The 19,037-nt window shown below is 40.0% G+C and overlaps 1 protein-coding gene across 6 annotated transcripts in view; it reads left to right on the forward strand.

Moving 5' to 3' along the window:
* Positions 1-14,814, forward strand: part of PheRS-m (Phenylalanyl-tRNA synthetase, mitochondrial) — a 160,223-nt gene extending 145,409 nt beyond the window's left edge. For 5 of the 6 annotated variants that reach the window (XM_070095063.1, XM_070095065.1, XM_070095078.1 and 2 more), the window contains one exon: positions 14,239-14,814. In XM_070095063.1, the coding sequence (XP_069951164.1) occupies positions 14,239-14,406 (168 nt within the window). In that variant the 3' untranslated portion in view covers positions 14,407-14,814. The remainder of the gene's footprint in view (positions 1-14,238) is intronic. The other variant, XR_011393280.1, reaches the window with a different exon arrangement.
* Positions 14,815-19,037: the final 4,223 nt, after the last annotated feature.

Here is a 19,037-nt window from a genome sequence, read left to right on the forward strand (position 1 = left end):
GGGTGAGACAAGTAGTATTTATTGTAAGAAATCAAGTGTGGTATGTATGGTAGTCAGCCAGGCTACCATACCAGGCCATTCCACTCACTCATACTTTTCTATGATATTTAAGCATCCCAGAGCGATAAAATGCATATACAGTTCACTCATTACTTACCTTAAAATATTTGTAGTCTTAATGTAGGGTCAGGAGTGAGTAAACGAGATAAAATGAGAGAGAGAGAAAATGAGTACATGAGGGAGGGCAGGCGCAGAGTTATGTAAACAAACCAGGTGAATGCAAGTTTTGTAAACAAACAAAGTGTACACATCTGGTTTGTGTACAAGTTACATTGTGTACAAGTTGTCTCTACATTGATATGGTAGAATAAATAAAGAAGAACACTCCCATTCTCATGTAACACCATTTTTAGAGGAAATGACGCTCTGAATGAAAGCAGTGGAAATAAGTCTCACTGACTTTTTTGGGTTATCCTAGGTTCTCTACATATATGCTGTTACGCATGATAATCTATGTAACTGTATTTGTGTATACCTGAATAAACTTACTTACATACATATGAAAGGAATAATTTTCTACAGTTACCCCCAGTAAAACATTTTTTCTGATGCTGGAGTAGAGAAAATGTTATTCTTGTCGTCACTCATAAAAGTCTGGCTCCCACATCTCATATTTATGTTTATTTATTCTATTGTGGGGTGCACTTATCATCTTTATATGTTATGTATCGTGTTTATTATATAATTTTGAAAAAAATATCATGGATGGATTAATAAAAATGTGTACATTAACGTAATATACAACATTTAATGAGACTCGGTGATTATTATTATTACAATTATTATTTCTAATATGGCATCACTTGTGCAAGTCATCTGGCTACATCTCATATTTATGTTTATTTATTCTACTGTGTGGTGTATTTATCAAATTTATGACTCAAGAAATCGTAATGACACGATTGCAAACAAACCATACCCCCGGCCGGGATTGAACCTGCGGTCATAGAGTCTCAAAACTCCAGCCCGTCGCGTTAGCCACTAGTGGCTAACGCGACGGGCTGGAGTTTTGAGACTCTATGACCGCGGGTTCAATCCCGGCCGGGGGTATGGTTTATCAAATTTATATTTTGTGCATCGTGTTTATTATATAATTTTGAAAAAACATAATAGATGATTAATGAAAATACATGTATGTATGGATATTAACGTAATATACGACATTTAATGAGACTCTGTGATTATTATTATCATTACTAATATGACGTCTCGAGACATAAGACACTTGCTGATTTTAATATGTACCTGCACGCCAGCGCAGTATGTAAGTTTATTTAGGTACAGGTGTACATAAGTATAATTATCAGAGTATATATAAAATATGAAATAACTTTTAAAAACACTTGAAATTTTGGAGTTTCCAGACATAATGGAGAGACTTAGTGCTTATAGATCTCACGGAGAATGTAAACAAACTGGGTGGGGCGCGGTGACCGTATTAGAAAGTCAGGTGGGGGGAGCCGTATAGGGAGTGGAACGCCGTAAAGCGGGGCCCTACTGTATATGTTTTTACTCTTGCACACAAGCATGTCTGTATGTATGTCTGTCAGTCTGTATCTGTCTGTCTGCCTAGCTCTGCTTATCTGTCTTTCCATCTGCTTGTCTCTGTCTCAGGGAGCGGCTCGTAAACCTGTTGGTTTGTGGTGTATGTGCCGCTCCCTGATTGCTGAGCAAGTGACACTGCTATTATTTGCGTCATGTTTATTTATGTCTTATGTCTACAAACACTATAGCACTTGGCCTGGAATTTTTGGGTTATCCTAGGTAATTTACATTATGTATAATAACTGTATTTATGAGTACATGTGAGACATACAAATAGACAGTGATATAGACAGAGATATAGACAGATAGACAGATATATAGAAGACAGAGATATAGACAGATAGACAGAGATAGACAGATACAGACAGAGATAGCCAAAGCCAGCCAGCTAGCCAGCGGAATACATAAGAACATAAGAAAGAAAGAACACTGCAGCAGGCCTACTGGCCCATGCAAAGCAGGTCCATGTCACCCCCTGGCTTAGACCAATGACCCACCTAGTCAGGTCACATCCACTGAAAGAAGGAGCACAACATCTGACCTAGTAGCACAAGCTAGTCAGGTCCAAATCACACCCACCCACACCCACTCATGCATTTATCTAACCTATTTTTACTTTCCTCTTAAAATGTAAGTGTTAATATGACATGACATCAGTGAATCCTTGGTGTTTGCCGTGATATTTGTTCTAGCTGGCGCTCAGTTGAACTGGTACTCCCACAAGGTACTAAGTGCTCCCAGTTTTTTTCATAGTGTGCACACTGAGTGCACAGACCCATTATTTCATGTCTAGGCGACTCAGGCCTATTGCACCAAATTTGAAGGAATGAAAAATAAAATGTTGATCTACGTTCGGAGCTGCCGCACGTGAACGTATATCTACATGTGGACAGTTTAAGGGTTAAAAGTTTTATTTTTATTTTTATTAAGCTGTACAGAAGAAGGGGTTACTAGCCCATTGCTCCCAGCATTTTAGTTGACTTTTACAACATGCATGGTTTGTGGAGGAAAAATTCTTATTCCACTTCCTTATGGATATGAAAGGAAAATAATAACAAGAACTAGTAATGAAAACCAAACAAAACTCAAATGAGTGTGCATACATAAATATGTACATAATGTACATGTGTATTGTGACCTAATCATAAGTAAAAGTAGCAAGATAAATCTGTTATCTTGTGTGTTTATAATACAAACACAAAAAAAAAAGATCTCAGCACTCCTATCATCATGTAAAATAAATACAGGTTTCTGTCTTGCACTCATTTGGCAGTTACAGTTTTACCAACCTCATTAAATTGCTGTACTTGTCTTAACCTTAAGCCACATTTTAGTCCAATTATATTTAGCTTCTTCAGTTGTAAAAAACTTTGTTCTTGAGTGCTTTCTTTTCCTGACTACCATTTCCTGGATTCCCATCTTCATCTTTATCAGAATCTATCACAATAAAAAAAAACACTTGCATCATAAGTCTTTTATTCAGCCGTTTTATTTTATTTTTTTTATTATCACATCGGCCGTGTCCCACCAAGGTAGTGTGGCCTGAACAAGAAAAACTTTCATCATCATTCACTCCATCACTGTCTTGCCAGAGGCACGCTTACACTACAGTTATAAAACTGCAACATTAACACCCATCTCCAGGACTCAAGTCCAGCCTGCCGGTTTCCCTGAATCCCTTCATAAATGCTACCTTGCTCATGCTCCAACAGCATGTCAAGTCCTAAAAACCATTTGTCTCCATTCGCTCCTATCTAACATGCTCATGCATGCTTGCTGGAAGTCCAAGCCCCCCCCTGCACACTAAACCTCTTTTACCCCCTCCCTCCAACCTTTCCTAGGCTGACCCCTACCCCACCTTCCCTCCACTATGGATTTATATACTCTTGAAGTCATTTTATTTTGTTGCATCCTCTCTACATGTCTGAACCACCTTAATAACCCTTCCTCAGCCCTCTGGATAATACAGTTTTGGTAATCCCACACCTCCTCTTAATTTCCAAACTACGAATTCTCTTCATTATATTCACACCACACTTTGCCTTTTTATTGCATGGATAACCCTTTGGTCCATGGGCTAGGCAAGAAAAGTGGTTTTCGGTAGTAGATACAAGAATGCATAGGACTCTTGGGTGAGGTTATTGAAGAGCATAAGAATGAGAAGGCTTTAACTGTAGTCTGCAAGAACATTAGCAAACTCAGCAGGGTAAGTTTGTGCAACCGGTCTGGTTAGCAGTGTGCTCACAGCAGAATATGTATTTTATGATTTTCACATTAGCAGTATTATAACCTAACTTGTGCCTCAACATTACTTCATTACTTAGACAATCTCTGAAATTTTGTTGTTGGAGAGCCACCATAAGATCAGATAGCTTTGTTCTTGTTTGCATTTCCCATAGATAGCACTTTGGCATACTTCCTGCGATCTTAAATTCTGGCCACATCTTGTTTATAAAAACAGTAATCTGGTGGACTCTGTAGGTTCTTGATAGCACTGTGCTATGTGGAGCACCAAAGTCTATGGTAGAAGAATACTTGGCTTCATTCTCCAGAGATCTGTTTATTTAATGAGCTTTGATCTTCTTTTGGACTTACATATCGGCACACTCCACTTAGGTGAGTGTTTCTATTGGTACTGTCAACCCAGCATATACTGTGTTGCACTTGTAACTCCCCCACAAAATATTTAGAAAGAAGATCATGTATTGGTAAGATGAAAATCATAGTGCATGATTTTTTATATCTTTAAGAATTTTAGTGTGTATTGGGATAGCAGGTGTGTAATGAACAATTTGTTTAAAGACTATTACACAACAGTGGGGAAGAAACCAATTTGTAAGTTAAGTTAGGTAACATAAACCTATAAAAATACAGACATACCCCACTAATATGGCAGGTTAGGTTCCAAACCTTCACCTAAAGCAGATATCACCTTAAAGCGAATCAGTCTTTTTTCGCTTGTCAGTATATATAAAAGCCTAAAAATATGTTTACACTATAATTTATTAAGTGTGCAATAACACTAGACCTAAAAAGTGATCCCTTAAACAGTCCAAACGTATATATACATTCTCTTGCGTAGTGCCCCAAACGTATATATACGTTTCATTTTTCATTCATTCAAAATTGGTGCGATAGGCCTGAGTCACCTACACATGAGAGAATGGGTGTGCGCTGTATGAAAAAAATTGGGGATGCCTGGGTATCACATGGTAGGTCCAGTTACATTCAGCTCCATCTTGGGTCAGCATCATGGCACACCCTCGTGATTCACTCACACCTTGTCATATTAACACTCAACTATTCGAGGAAAGTGATATAGATCGCGAGTTTAGTGGATTTGACACCAATGGGGCCAGTAATATTCAAGGAATTAATGAAAATGTCGATGATAGCCCAGATGACCCTCAGCCCATCACCTCTGGGGTAGCCACACCTGTCCTAGGGCCAAGCACCTCTGGGGTAGCCAGTATGGCCACACCCAACCCTAGGCCAAGCACTTCTGGAGTGGTCAGTGTGGCCACACAAGACCCTGGGCCAAGCACCTCTGGAGTGGTGAGTGTTACTCATAGGCAACTTCACAAGAGGAAACTATCATTTTCCCGGTGTTTTAGTGATAATGAAAGCGATGTAAGTGACGATGAGATTGATTTTATGCCATTCGAGGTTTCGTCTAGCGATAGTGAAGTTCATTATTCACCAGTGAAGCATACTTTTAGGAGTCGTCGTCTACATTCAGGCAGTGTGCCATATGCAGTCCCCAAGGGTCGTGGCAGGGCACGATCCAAAACCCCGGCCACTGATATTGAAAGTGATCATGAAGGCGAGTATGCAGGGATGGAGAAAATAGTGGTGGGTGGCACGGTGCCTGGACCACATGGCGCAGTGGGTGGACAGACAAAGGACCGCCTGGCATCCCCTCAACCATGTGCTGCCTCCACTCCTGTCCCTCCTCCTGCTCCCCCTCGCCCCATGCCATGGGTCCACCCTGCACCATGTGATCATGAGTGGAACTGGACATAAAGTATATTCGTGCCACAGCCTTGTGATTTTGATGCGAGTGAAAGTGGTGTCCAGCCAGTTGTACTTTGACGAGCCTATAATGAACTTGATAGTGGCCCAGACAAACATTTATTACCGATACGTCATGGACAACACAGCAGAGGTTGGAGAATCATGACGGTTGCACAGGTGGAAAGACACAGCAGTGGCTGAAATGTATTTATTCCTTGCCACTGTCATGCTTATGCCACGTATCTATAAGAACAATATACGTAATTACTGGTCCACAGATCACTTCATCAGTTCTCCAGTTTTCCGTGACCTCCTTCCCTGCTACTAATGTTGCACTTCTCAGACAGAAATATGCCAAACAGAAATGACCTTCTATACAAAATCCGGGAAGTGTTTATGTATTTGAAGCAGAAATTCAGTGCATACTTTTATCCCTTCAAGAACATTGTTGTTGATGAGTCCTTGATTCTGTTCAAGGGACACCTGTCATTCAAGCAATATATACCGAGCAAACGTAATTGCTTTGGTATAAAACTTTTTGCTATGTGTGACTGTGAGAGTGGTCTGGTGTTGGGTGTTACTGTATACACCGGGAGAAACACACTTGATGATGACAGATGGATGTTGGGCATTTCCGGTGATGTTGTTCGCAGGATGATGGAACTATACCTTGGCAAGGGCCATACCTTGTACACAGACACCTGGTATACAAGCCCTATGCTCGCAGATTTCCTACATGTGAACAATACTGATATATGTGGAACAGTGAGAAGGAATAGAAAACATATGCCAAGGTTCAGTGGAGGCAGTGTTGAAGGTGCAGTGCAAGTGTTTCATGCTAATGACATCATGGCACTGATGTGGCATGACAAACAGGACGTGACATTGCTGTCGACCATCCACAGAAACGAGATGGTACAAACAGACAGACTAAGCAGGTTCAACAAACAACCTATTGCAAAGCCAGCTGCTGTCGTGGACTATACGAACAATATGCGATTAGTTGACAAGTGTGACATGATGATAGGGTTTGTTGACAGTGTATACGTAGGAGTCGCAAGTGGTATATAAAACTGTTTTTTCACCTTGTAGACATTGCAGTTCTCAGTATGTACGAAATAAAGACTGGAAAACGACAACGTTTTACAGAATTCTCTCTGAATATTGTCAAGCAGATAGCAAGAAAGTATGGTACCAGACCTGTACCTGCCCCTCAACAGCGACTTGTCCCACAACCACAGCCAGTGGGGGAAGTGACAGACCGAATCACTCCTAACTGTCACTATCTGGTACCAATACCACCTACCCCAAAGAAGAAGAATTCCCAGAAAAAGTGTGTTGTGTGTGCTACCACCAAAAAATGACCCCAACAGTGGAAGGACACATGATTCATTTGTCACCAGTGTGGGGTGGCACTCTGTATGAATCCATGCTTCATGGAGTATCATACAATTGTGGAATTCTAGAAACATAAGTGGGATATATAAATACTTGTATATAGTTGTAGATAATAGAATGTGATTCAGCCAGGTGTGCAAAATCACCTGTCAGTGTATACATGTGTGTTTATGACAATATGATAATAATTTTGTATATAATATTGGTGTATAAACAACAATTGGCATTGAAATCAAAAGATTTACTATAAAACATAATTATCATATCATGAAAATCAAGAAAATGAAAAAAAATGGAAGAAAATGGTAAACATGTAGAATATGTAGTAGGTTGGTAGACAGCAACCACCCAGGGAAGTACTACCGTCCTGCCAGATGACTGTGAAACAGAAACCTGTAACTGTTTTACATGATGGTAGGATTGCTGGTGTCCTTTTCTGTCTCATATACACGCTAGATAACAGGGATATCTTGCGTCTCCTACTTACACTTTGGTCACACTTCACAGACACGCACATGCATATACAGTGGACCCCCGCATACCGGACGCATCGCATACCGTACAATCCGCATACCGGACGCTTTGATCGCAAAAATTTTGCCTCGCATACCGCCCAAAAACCCGCTCACCGCCCTTCGTCCGAGACGCGTCCAATGTGCGGCCTGAGCCACGCTCACATGTTCCGCCGGTGGCATTGTTTACCAGCCAGCCTCCGCGGTAACATCCAAGCATACAATCGGAACATTTCGTATTATTACAGTGTTTTTGGTGATTTTTTTCTGGAAAATAAGTGACCATGGGCCCCAAGAAAGCTTCTAGTGCCAACCCTACAGCAATAAGGGTGAGAATTACTATGGAGATGAAGAAAAAGATCATTGATAAATATGAAAGTGGAGTGCGTGTCTCCGAGCTGGCCAGGTTGTATAATAAACCCCAATCAACCATCGCTACTATTGGTGGTACAGCTGCTGCTGCTGCTGTACCACCGTCAGCTGCTGCCGCTGCTGTAGTACCGTCTGCTGCTGCTGTAGCATCGTCTGCTGCTGCTGTAGCATCGTCTGCTGCTGCTGTAGCATCGTCTGCTGCTGCTGTAGCATCGTCTGTTGCTGCTGTACCACCGTCAGCTGCTGCTGCTGCTGTAGCATCGTCTGTTGCTGCTGTAGCATCGTCTGTTGCTGCTGTACCACCGTCAGCTGCTGCTGCTGCTGTAGCATCGTCTGCTGCTGCTGCTGCTGCTGTAGCATCGTCTGCTGCTGCTGTAACAGCGTCAGTTGCTGCTGTAGCATCGTCTGCTGCTGCTGTAGCATCGTCTGTTGCTGCTGTAGCATCGTCTGTTGCTGCTGTACCACCGTCAGCTGCTGCTGCTGCTGTACCACCGTTGTTGGTGTGGCTTATTGAGAATACCAAGAAACAATTAACCCCAGAGGATTTGCCACCCAGGATAACCCAAAAAAGTCAGTGTCATCGAAGACTGTCTAACTTATTTCCATTGGGGTCCTTAATCTTGTCTCCCAGGATGCAACCCACACCAGTCGACTAACACCCAGGTGAACAGGGAAAATGCCTGGAACTAGTGCTCATATTGGTGAATTTAGAGCCAGCAAAGGTTGGTTTGAGAGATTTAAGAATCGTAGTGGCATACACAGTGTGATAAGGCCTGTTCTGGAAGAAAATACCAAACAGGACCTACAGTACTCAGGAGGAAAAGGCACTCCCAGGACACAGTGTCTCATCAGTCATTGCTGCATCTTCAATAAAGGTAAGTGTCATTTATTCTTCATTTAGTAGAGTAGTACATGCACAATATATAGTGTGCATGTACTACTCTACTATTGTGCATGTATCCTTCTCTTTGTGTGTAGGAAAATGTATATTTCATGTGGTAAAATTTTTTTTTCATACTTTTGGGTGTCTTGCACGGATTAATTTGATTTCCATTATTTCTTATGGGGAAAATTCATTCGCATACCGAACATTTCGCATAACAGCCAGCCCTCTTGCACGGATTAAGGTCGCTATGCGGGGGTCCACTGTATATATGCATACATCTAGGTTTTTCTCCTTCTTTTAAAAAGCTCTTGTTCTTTTTTATTTCTTTTATTGTCCATGGGGAAGTGGAAAAGAATCTTTCCTCCGTAAACCATGCGTGTCGTATGAGGCGACTAAAATGCCGGGAGCAATGGGCTAGTAACCCCTTCTCCTGTAAACATTTACTAAAAAGAGAAGAAGAAAAACTTTATAAAACTGGGATGCTTGAATGTGCGTGGATGTAGTGCGGATGACAAGAAACAGATGATTGCTGATGTTATGAATGAAAAAAAGTTGGATGTCCTGGCCCTAAGCGAAACAAAGCTGAAGGGGTAGGGGAGTTTCTGTGGGGAGAAATAAATGGGATTAAATCTGGAGTATTTAAGAGAGTTAGAGCTAAGGAAGGGGTAGCAATAATGTTGAAGGATCAGTTATGGAAGGAGAAAAGAGAATATGAATGTGTAAATTCAAGGATTATGTGGATTAAAGTAAAGGTTGGATGCGAAAAGTGTGTAATAATAGCGTGTATGCACCTGGAGAAGAGAGGAATGTAGAGGAGAGAGAGAGATTTTGGGAGATGTTAAGTGAATGTATAGGAACCTTTGAACCAAGTGAGAGAGTAATTGTGGTAGGGGACCTGAATGCTAAAGTAGGAGAAACTTTTAGAGAGGGTGTGGTAGATAAGTTTGGGGTGCCAGGTGTAAATGATAATGGGAGCCCTTTGATTGAACTTTGTATAGAAAGGGGTTTAGTTATAGGTAATACATATTTTAACCCTTTGACTGTCGCGGCCGTATATATACGTTTGCGAGGTACCGTGTTTGACCTATATATACTCATAAATTCTAGCGGCTTCAAATCAGGCAGGAGAAAGCTAGTAGGCCCACATGTGAGAGAATGGGTCTGTGTGGTTAGTGTGCACCACATAAAAAAAATCCTGGAGCACGCAGTGCATAATGAGAAAAAAAAAACTCCGACCGTTTTTTTTAATTAAAATGCCGACTTTGTGGTCTATTTTCGTATAGTATTTGTGGTTGTATTCTCGTTTTCTTGGTCTCATTTGATAGAATGGAAACTATATTATAGAAATGGAGGTGATTTTGATTAATTTTACTATAAAAAGAACCTGGAAATGGAGCACAAAGTACAGGAAATGTTTGATTTTTGCCAATGTTCAAAAGTGAACAAATGATGTCATTGTCCAATAAATGTCCAAATAGCCATTCTAATACGCAGTCATGAATGGGTTGATGTAATTTTTACAATTATTACAGTATTGCAGTAGTCTGCATAACAGTAAATCTTCTATTTATTGTTTGAATAAAATTTCAAAATAAAAAGCAAGAGTAATATCAGAGGGGCCTGGAGACATGACTGATGAACAAAGAAAATGTTATTTTAGAGCCAGGAATGTCTGCATTGTTCATTCTGGACCTTATTTTGAAATTGTCGTATTTTTTAATTTTCGTGAAATTGGCCAAATTGCAAATTTCTGACCATGTTATTGGGTAGTTGAAATCGGTAAATGGACAGTTTCTTGTACTCAATCGATAGAAAAAATAGAGTTCTGAAGAAATAGTTATGAGTTTGGTTGACTGGAATAACGGAATTAGCCGAAAATAGGGCTCAAAGTGGGCGAAATTGCCGATTTTTAAATATCGCCGAAGTCGCTAACTTCGCGAGAGCGTAATTCCGTCAGTTTTCCATCAAATTTCGTTTTTTTGGTGTCTTTACAATCGGGAAAAGATTCTCTATCATTTCATAAGAAAAAATAATTTTTTTTTTTTTCGAATATTTTGCGACACCAGAAGCAACTTCAGGATTTGGCCCTTCGACAGTCAAAGGGTTAAGAAAAAGAGGATAAATAAGTATACAAAATATGATGTAGGGCAAAATGACAGTAGTTTGTTGGATTATGTATTCGTAGATAGAAGACTGTTGAGTAGACTTCAGGATGTACATGTTTATAGAGGGGCCACAGATATATCAGATCACTTTTTAGTTGTAGCTACACTGAGAGTAAAAGGTAGATGGGATACAAGGAGAATAGAAGCATCAGGGAAGAGAGAGGTGTAGGTTTATAAACTAAAAGAGGAGGCAGTTAGAGTAAGATATAAACAGCTATTGGAGGATAGATGGGCTAATGAGAGCATAGGCAATGGGGTCGAAGAGGTATAGGGTAGGTTTAAAAATGTAGTGTTAGAGTGTTCAGCAGAAGTTTGTGGTTACAGGAAGGTGGGTGCGGGAGGGAAGAGGAGCGATTGGTGGAATGATGATGTAAAGAGAGTAGTAAGGGAGAAAAAGTTAGCATATGAGAAGTTTTTACAAAGTAGAAGTGATGCAAGGAGGGAAGAGTATATGGAGAAAAAGAGAGAGGTTAAGAGAGTGGTGAAGCAATGTAAAAAGAGAGCAAATGAGAGAGTGGGTGAGATGTTATCAACAAATTTTGTTGAAAATAAGAAAAAGTTTTGGAGTGAGATTAACAAGTTAAGGAAGCCTAGAGAACAAATGGATTTGTCAGTTAAAAATAGGAGAGGAGAGTTATTAAATGGAGAGTTATAGGTATTGGGAAGATGGAGGGAATATTTTGAGGAATTGTTAAATGTTGATGAAGATAGGGAAGCTGTGATTTCGTGTATAGGGCAAGGAGGAATAACATCTTGTAGGAGTGAGGAAGAGCCAGTTGTGAGTGTGGGGGAAGTTCGTGAGGCAGTAGGTAAAATGAAAGGGGGTAAAGCAGCTGGGATTGTTTTGATAAAGATAGAAATGTTAAAAGCAGGTGGGAATATAGTTTTGGAGTGGTTGGTGCTATTATTTAATAAATGTATGGAAAAGGGTAAGGTACCTAGGGATTGGCAGAGAGCATGCATAGTTCCTTTGTATAAAGGCAAAGGGGACAAAAGAGAGTGCAAAAATTATAGGGGGATAAGTCTGTTGAGTATACCTGGTAAAGTGTATGGTAGAGTTATTATTGAAAGAATTAAGAGTAAGACGGAGAATAGGATAGCAGATGAACAAGGAGGCTTTAGGAAAGGTAGGGGGTGTGTGGACCAGGTGTTTACAGTGAAACATATAAGTGAACAGTACTTAGATAAGGCTAAAGAGGTTTCTGTGGCATTTATGGATTTGGAAAAGGCATATGACAGGGTGGATAGGGGGGCAATGTGGCAGATATTGCAGTGTATGGTATAGGAGGTAGGTTACTGAAAGCAGTGGAGAGTTTTTACGAGGATAGTGAGGCTCAAGTTAGAGTACGTAGAAAAGAGGGAAATTATTTCCCAGTAAAAGTAGGCCTTAGACAAGGATGTGTGATATCACTGTGGTTGTTTAATATATTTATAGATGGGGTTGTAAGAGAAGTAAATGTGAGGGTTTTGGCAAGAGGTGTGGAGTTAAAAGATAAAGAATCACACATAAAGTGGGAGTTGTCACAGTTGCTCTTTGCTGATGACACTGTGCTCTTGGGAGATTCTGAAGAGAAGTTGCAGTGGTTTGTGGATGAATTTGGTAGGGTGTGCAAAAGAAGAAAATTAAAAGTAAATAAAGGAAAGAGTAAGGTTATGAGGATAACAAAAAGATCAGGTGATGAAAGATTGGATATCAGATTGGAGGGAGAGAGTATGGAGGAGGTGAATGTATTCAGATATTTGGGAGTGGATGTGTGAGTGGATGGATCTATGAAAGATGAGGTGAATAAGAATTTTTGAGGGGAAAAGGGTGAGCGGTGCACTTAGGAGTCTGCGGAGACAAAAAACTTTGTTCTTGGAGGCAAAGAGGGGAATGTATGAGAGTATAGTTTTACCAACACTCTTATATGGGTGTGAAGCATGGGTGATAAGTGTTGCAGCAAGGAGAAGGCTGGAGGCAGTGGAGATGTCATGTCTGAGGGCAATGTGTGGTGTGAATATAATGCAGAGAATTTGTAGTTTGGAAGTTAGGCGGAGGTGCGGGATTGCCAAAACTGTTGTCCAGAGGGCTGAGGAAGGGTTGTTGAGGTGGTTCGGACATGTAGAGAGAATGGAGCAAAACAGAATGACTTCAAGAGTGTATCAGTCTGTAGTGGAAGGAAGGCGGGGTAGGGGTCGGCCTAGGAAAGGTTGGAGGGAGGGGGTAAAGGAGGTTTTGTGTGCGAGGGGCTTGGACTTCCAGCAGGCATGCATGAGTGTGTTTGATAGGAATGAATGGAGACGAATGGTTTTTAATACTTGACGTGCTGTTGGAGTGTGAGCAAAGTAACATTTATGAAGGGATTCAGGGAAACCGGCAGGCCGGACTTGAGTCCTGGAGATGGGAAGTACAGTGTCTGCACTCTGAAGGAGGGGTGTTAATGTTGCAGTTGAAAAACTGTGGTGTAATGCACCCTTCTGGCAAGACAGTGATGGAGTGAGTGATGGTGAAAGTTTTTCTTTTTCGGGCCACCCTGCCTTGGTGGGAATCGGCCAGTGTGGTAATAAAAAAAAAAAATTCTGATAGCAGCAGCGCTCCATGTTGCCGTCAGGTGATCACTAAATGCCAACTTCGCGGCCTCATATCTCGGTAAGTACTGACCCTAATTTTTTTTTTTGTATTCTAAAACACTTAAAAAAATGTGCTCTTTTTTTATATATTTTTTTTTTTTTTTTTTTTTTTTTCAAAATATTCGGGTTGCTGCGCAAGTGAACGTACATGTATGTATATATATTTGGACAGTTTAAGGGTTAAAGCAAGGGAAGCATTGAAAGTAATAAACATGAACATAAAACATTCTGTATAACAAAGCGCTCTAAAGAGATTGCCACATTAACAAGGTATGCCTGTATATTTTAATTACAAATATGCAGATTGAAAATAAAATGCGACAGCTGGCAGCACAGTTCAGTACCTATTTCTGTATGGGCATCTGGCTGCCATTCAAATAATCTTACCTACAGAAAAGCCAAACAAATGTTTACCAGCAGCACCAAAGGAAAATGACAGAGTAAATGGTAAGTTACTCTGGTAGGTGATAGCATGGTAACATGTAGCAGTGTTCAGTTGGTGAACTGTCGGCCGTAATGAAAGGTGAAATTTTTTGTTTGCTTTTCTTTTCTCTAATTTAATGCAAGTTCTTATTTTACTGGTATTCTAAGAATGTACTCTTGAGATATACTTAAAATATTAATTTACTTCAAGTCTCTACAAGGAAAAGTGTAATACATTGACTTTGTGTTGCAGGTTTATCTGATTGATACTTACACTCATCCAAAGAAGAAATCAACCTCTTGCTGCTACCGCATAGTTTACCGTCATATGGAAAAGGTAATCACACAAGAAGAGGTCAACATTATCCATAAGAGAATAGAAGAAAAGGCAACAGCAGACTTAGGAGTCACAATGCGATGAAGGATTTTTTAACCATTAAACTGTCCAAACGTAGATCTACGTTTTTTCAACATTTGAAAGTATGTAAAAAACGTAGATCTTCTTTTGTTTTTTACTTTTGAAAATGTGTAAGAAAAACTTTGATCTACATTTTTTTTTTTTGTTATATTTGAAAATATGTAAAAAAACGTAAATCTACTTTTGGAGCACTACGCATGTTAATGTAGATCTGGTTGGACAGTTTAAGGGTTAATGTTAAAGGACTAATTACCTCATCTTCCAGTATTTGCTGTATATATTTCTGTTATGTCCATGTATTGTATTGATAAAACCATGGGATGGTGAAACATCTATAAGTAAAGATACCCAGATGTTGCACTTACGTCTAATTCATCATTAGATTATTTAATGCATTAAAAATTTTATGTTTATCTACTTTTTTTTTCCTTTTTAAGTCATATTTAACACTTAAACGGTCCAAACGTATATATATGTTCACTTGCTAGGCGCCCCGAATATTTTGAAAAAAAAAAAAAAAAATTTATAGAAAAAAAGAACACTTTTTTAACATGTTGTAGAATAAAAAAAATTAGGGTCAGTACTTACCGAGATATGAGGCTGGGAAGTTGGCACTGGATGCTCATGTGACAGCAACATCGAGTCCTACCGCTTGCAGAAGTGTTGCCGATATACCTTTTTTTCTATTTTTCATATTTTATGTAATTTTTATGTTCTGATAATTACAATTTGTAGTAGTTCTTGTCATTTTATAACCAATCTTTGTTCTGACACTAGTATTAGGTACTGAAATTGTACTCAAATTGTCACAAACACACTGACAGGTGGACATTTACACCTGCCTTAGCCATTTACTATTGTCTTGGAATATATAAAAAGTATTTATATGTCCCAGCAATGTTTTGGATATGTGGAAGTATATAATAACAATGAGGAGGAGGAGGAGGAGAGGGAGAAGGAGGAGAAGGAGGAGGAGGAGGAGAAGGAGGAAGAGGAGAAGGAGTAGGAGGAGGAGATGGAGGAGGAGGAGGAGGAGGAGGAGGAGGAGATGAAGGAGAAGGAGGAGGGGGAGAAGGAGGAGGAGGGGGAGAAGGAGGAGGAGGAGGAGGAAGAAGAGGAGGAGGAGGAGGAAGAGGAAGAGGAGGAGGAGGAAGAGGAAGAGGAGGAGGAGGAGAAGGAGAAGAAGAATAATACATAATAATAATAATAGGTAATAATAAGTTCCCTTGAAGCATGAAAAACAAAGTCCACCCCTGACAGTGACATGATAAGATGAGATAACATCTGATAAGAGCTGACGTTTAATGAGCATACACGAGGGCGGGGGAGGGTGCAGCTGATAAGAAAAGATTAGAGGTGATATTTGATGAGCATCGCCCTCACTTTGTTTTCGCTGGTACACAAACATGTCTGTCTGTCTATTTGTCTGTCTGTCATGCTCCCTGTCTATCTGTCTATCCATCTAGCTCTGTCTCAGAGAGAGCCACAAGACTGCGTCATCACCTTTACTCACATCTTCAAGCAGAGTATAGCACTTTGTCTGGATTTTTTGGGTTATCCTAGGTAATTTACACTATGTATACTTGTATACTATGTGTACCTGTGAGACAGAGATAGAGATAGAAAGAGAGAGACAGATTGAAAGAGATACAGAGACAGATAGACAAAGACAGATAGAGACAGAGACAGTTGCAGATAGACAAAGACAGAGACAGATAGACAGAGGTAGACAGAAATAGAGAGATAGACAGAGATACAGAGATAGACAGACCCTAAACTTGGGGTTAACATCACTTTCCTCTTAAAAGACAAGTGTTAATATGACATTACATCAGTGAATCCTTGGTGTTTGCCACACTGTTTGCTCTAGCTGGCACTCAATTTAACTGGCACTCCCACAAGGTACTAAGTGGTCCCAGATTTTTTTTAATACCATGCACACTGAGTGTTACAACCCATTATATGCTGACAAGGCATCTCAGGCCAATCGTGCCAAATTTGAAGGCAGGAAAAATAAAACGTATAAGTATACGTTTGGGGCGCTACGCGTAAGAACGTATATATATGTTTGGACTGTTTAAGGGTTAAAGTATAGTAATGACTAATGTAAACACAAAATGAATGTATTGTAAGCTATTAATTGTTTATATTGTGTGTGGCTATAGGGTAGTACTATTTTGTTTAATCATATAGAGTTAATAGATTTCATTACTTACGTGGTATGGAAATAAATGGTATAAAATACCGACACAATGGAAATATAAACACTTAAGCAGTGTAATGTGATCCTTTATTGACAACGTTTCGCCCACGCAGTGTGCTTTATCGAGTCACAAACAGATCTATGACTTGATAAAGCCAACTGCGTGGGCGAAATGTTGTCAGTAGAGGATCACATTACACTGCTTAAATGTTTATTTGAAACCCCTGACCTAATTATTATTATTATTATTATTATTATTATTATTATTATTATTGTTATTATTATTTATATAAATAATTTGTAATTTTTATTCACACAATAAATATAATTACTGTTATTCCTTATTGCAATAATTGTATAAATAATGTCAACCCATTCACGACTGCATATTGGAATGGACAGTGACATCATTTGTTTACTCTGAAACAGCCAAGCAATGGACCATTTCTCCTAGGTTGAGCTCTATTTCAAGGTACTTTTCATCGTGAAAGCAATCAAAATCATATCTATTTTTGTAATGTATCTTCCATTCTATCAAATGAGACCAAAAAAAAAAACGAGAATACAACCATAAAAATCATTCGAAATTACTACTAAGGGGTGGCTAATTGCTGAGAAGTGAACTCCATTATTTATGCTTAGATTTCATTCATTTTTGGTGTACATTAAGAAGCATCTTACCATCATACATTGCCCAAGTTTCAATAAGATAGTCCAACAAACAAGTGAGATACAATTCCCGAGATCAAGAGCAAGAGCCCCTCACCAGTGTCAATGAACCTGCCTTGAGGTCTGCTTGCTTGTGGAAATTTTGCTCGTGAATGGAAGCAAAAAATCGACCCATTGACTTCTCGTACAGTGGACCCCCGGTTCCCGATGCTATCGGTATCCGATAAATCCGGTAGCCGATGCGTTTGATTGAAAAAAATTTGCCTCGCTTCCCGATACAAAACCCGGTATGCGATACGATGCGTACGAGACGTGTCCACGTGTGGCCTGAACTGCCCCTTGTGTGCCTGTGTTTACAAGCCAGCCAGTGTGCTCGCATCTAAGGATACATTCGGTACATTCCATATTTTCCATATTATCACTGTTTTTGGTGCCTGTTTCTGCAAAATAAGTCACCATAGGCCCCAAGAAAGCTCCCAGTGCCAACCCTTCGAGACCAAGGGTGCTAATGAGTGTTGAAATGAAGAAAGAGATAATTGCAAAGTACGAAAGTGGAGTGTGTGTGTCGGAGCTGGCCAAGTTGTATACAAAACTCCAATCAACCATCTCTACTATCGTGGCCAACAAAACGGCAATCAAGGAAGCTGTTCTTGCAAAAGGCACAACTGTGATTACGAAACAGCGACCGCAAGTGTTAGAAAATGTTGAGAGACTGTTATTGGTGTGGATAAATGAAAAACAGATAGCAGGAGATAGCATCTCTCAAGCAATCATTTGTGAAAAGGCTAGGCAGTTGCATGACGATTTGGTAAAAAAATTTCCTGCAACTAGTGGTGATGTGAGTGAATTTAAGGCCAGCAAAGGTTGGTTTGAGAGATTTAAGAATCGTAGTGGCATACATAGTGTGATAAGGCATGGTAAGGCTGCCAGTTCAGACCACAAAGAGGCTGAAAAATATGTGCATGAATTCAAGGAGTACATAGAGGCTGAAGGATTGAAACCTGAACAAGTGTTTAATTGTGACAAAACAGGCCTGTTTTGGAAGAAATTACCAAGCAGGACCTACATTACTCAGGAGGAAAAGGCACTCCCAGGACATAAGCCTATGAAAGACAGGCTTACTCTGTTGATGTGTGCCAATGCTAGTGGTGATTGCAAAGTGAAGCCTTTATTGGTGTATCACTCAGAAACTCCCAGAGCGTTCAGGCAAAAGAATGTCTTGTAGATGAATGGTTCAGAGAACCGACATGTTGATAAATTAGACACAAGTGCAACTCTTGGGTATCTTTATTGAGGAAACATTTCGCCACACAGTGGCTTCATCAGTCCATACAAAGGAGAATCTTGAAGAACAGGAGGAGAATGAGGTAATCAGTCCCTCAACCTTGAGTCGATGTGGTCAGTCCATCAATCTTGAATAGAATACGGCATACGTGCTGAGAAGGAGCTTATAAACCGTTGGCAGGAGAGGTGCAGCAGTCATAGGTAGTGTAACATTTGTTCAATGTTGAAGTAGGTCGTGCCCAAGAATTAGGCAAGCGAAGAATTCCCAAGTATTAAGATCCCAAGAAGTTGCAGTGTCTGACAGGTTTGTAGATGAATGGTTCAGAGAACCATGACTGCTGCACCTCTCCTGCCAACGGTTTATAAGCTTCTCAGCACGTATGCCGTATTCTATTCAAGATTGATGGACTGACCACATCGACTCAAGGTTGAGGGACTGATTACCTCATTCTCCTCCTGTTCTTCAAGATTCTCCTTT

The sequence above is a fragment of the Cherax quadricarinatus genome, chromosome 4 (assembly GCF_038502225.1).
Source record: "Cherax quadricarinatus isolate ZL_2023a chromosome 4, ASM3850222v1, whole genome shotgun sequence".
Classification (NCBI taxonomy): domain Eukaryota; kingdom Metazoa; phylum Arthropoda; class Malacostraca; order Decapoda; family Parastacidae; genus Cherax; species Cherax quadricarinatus.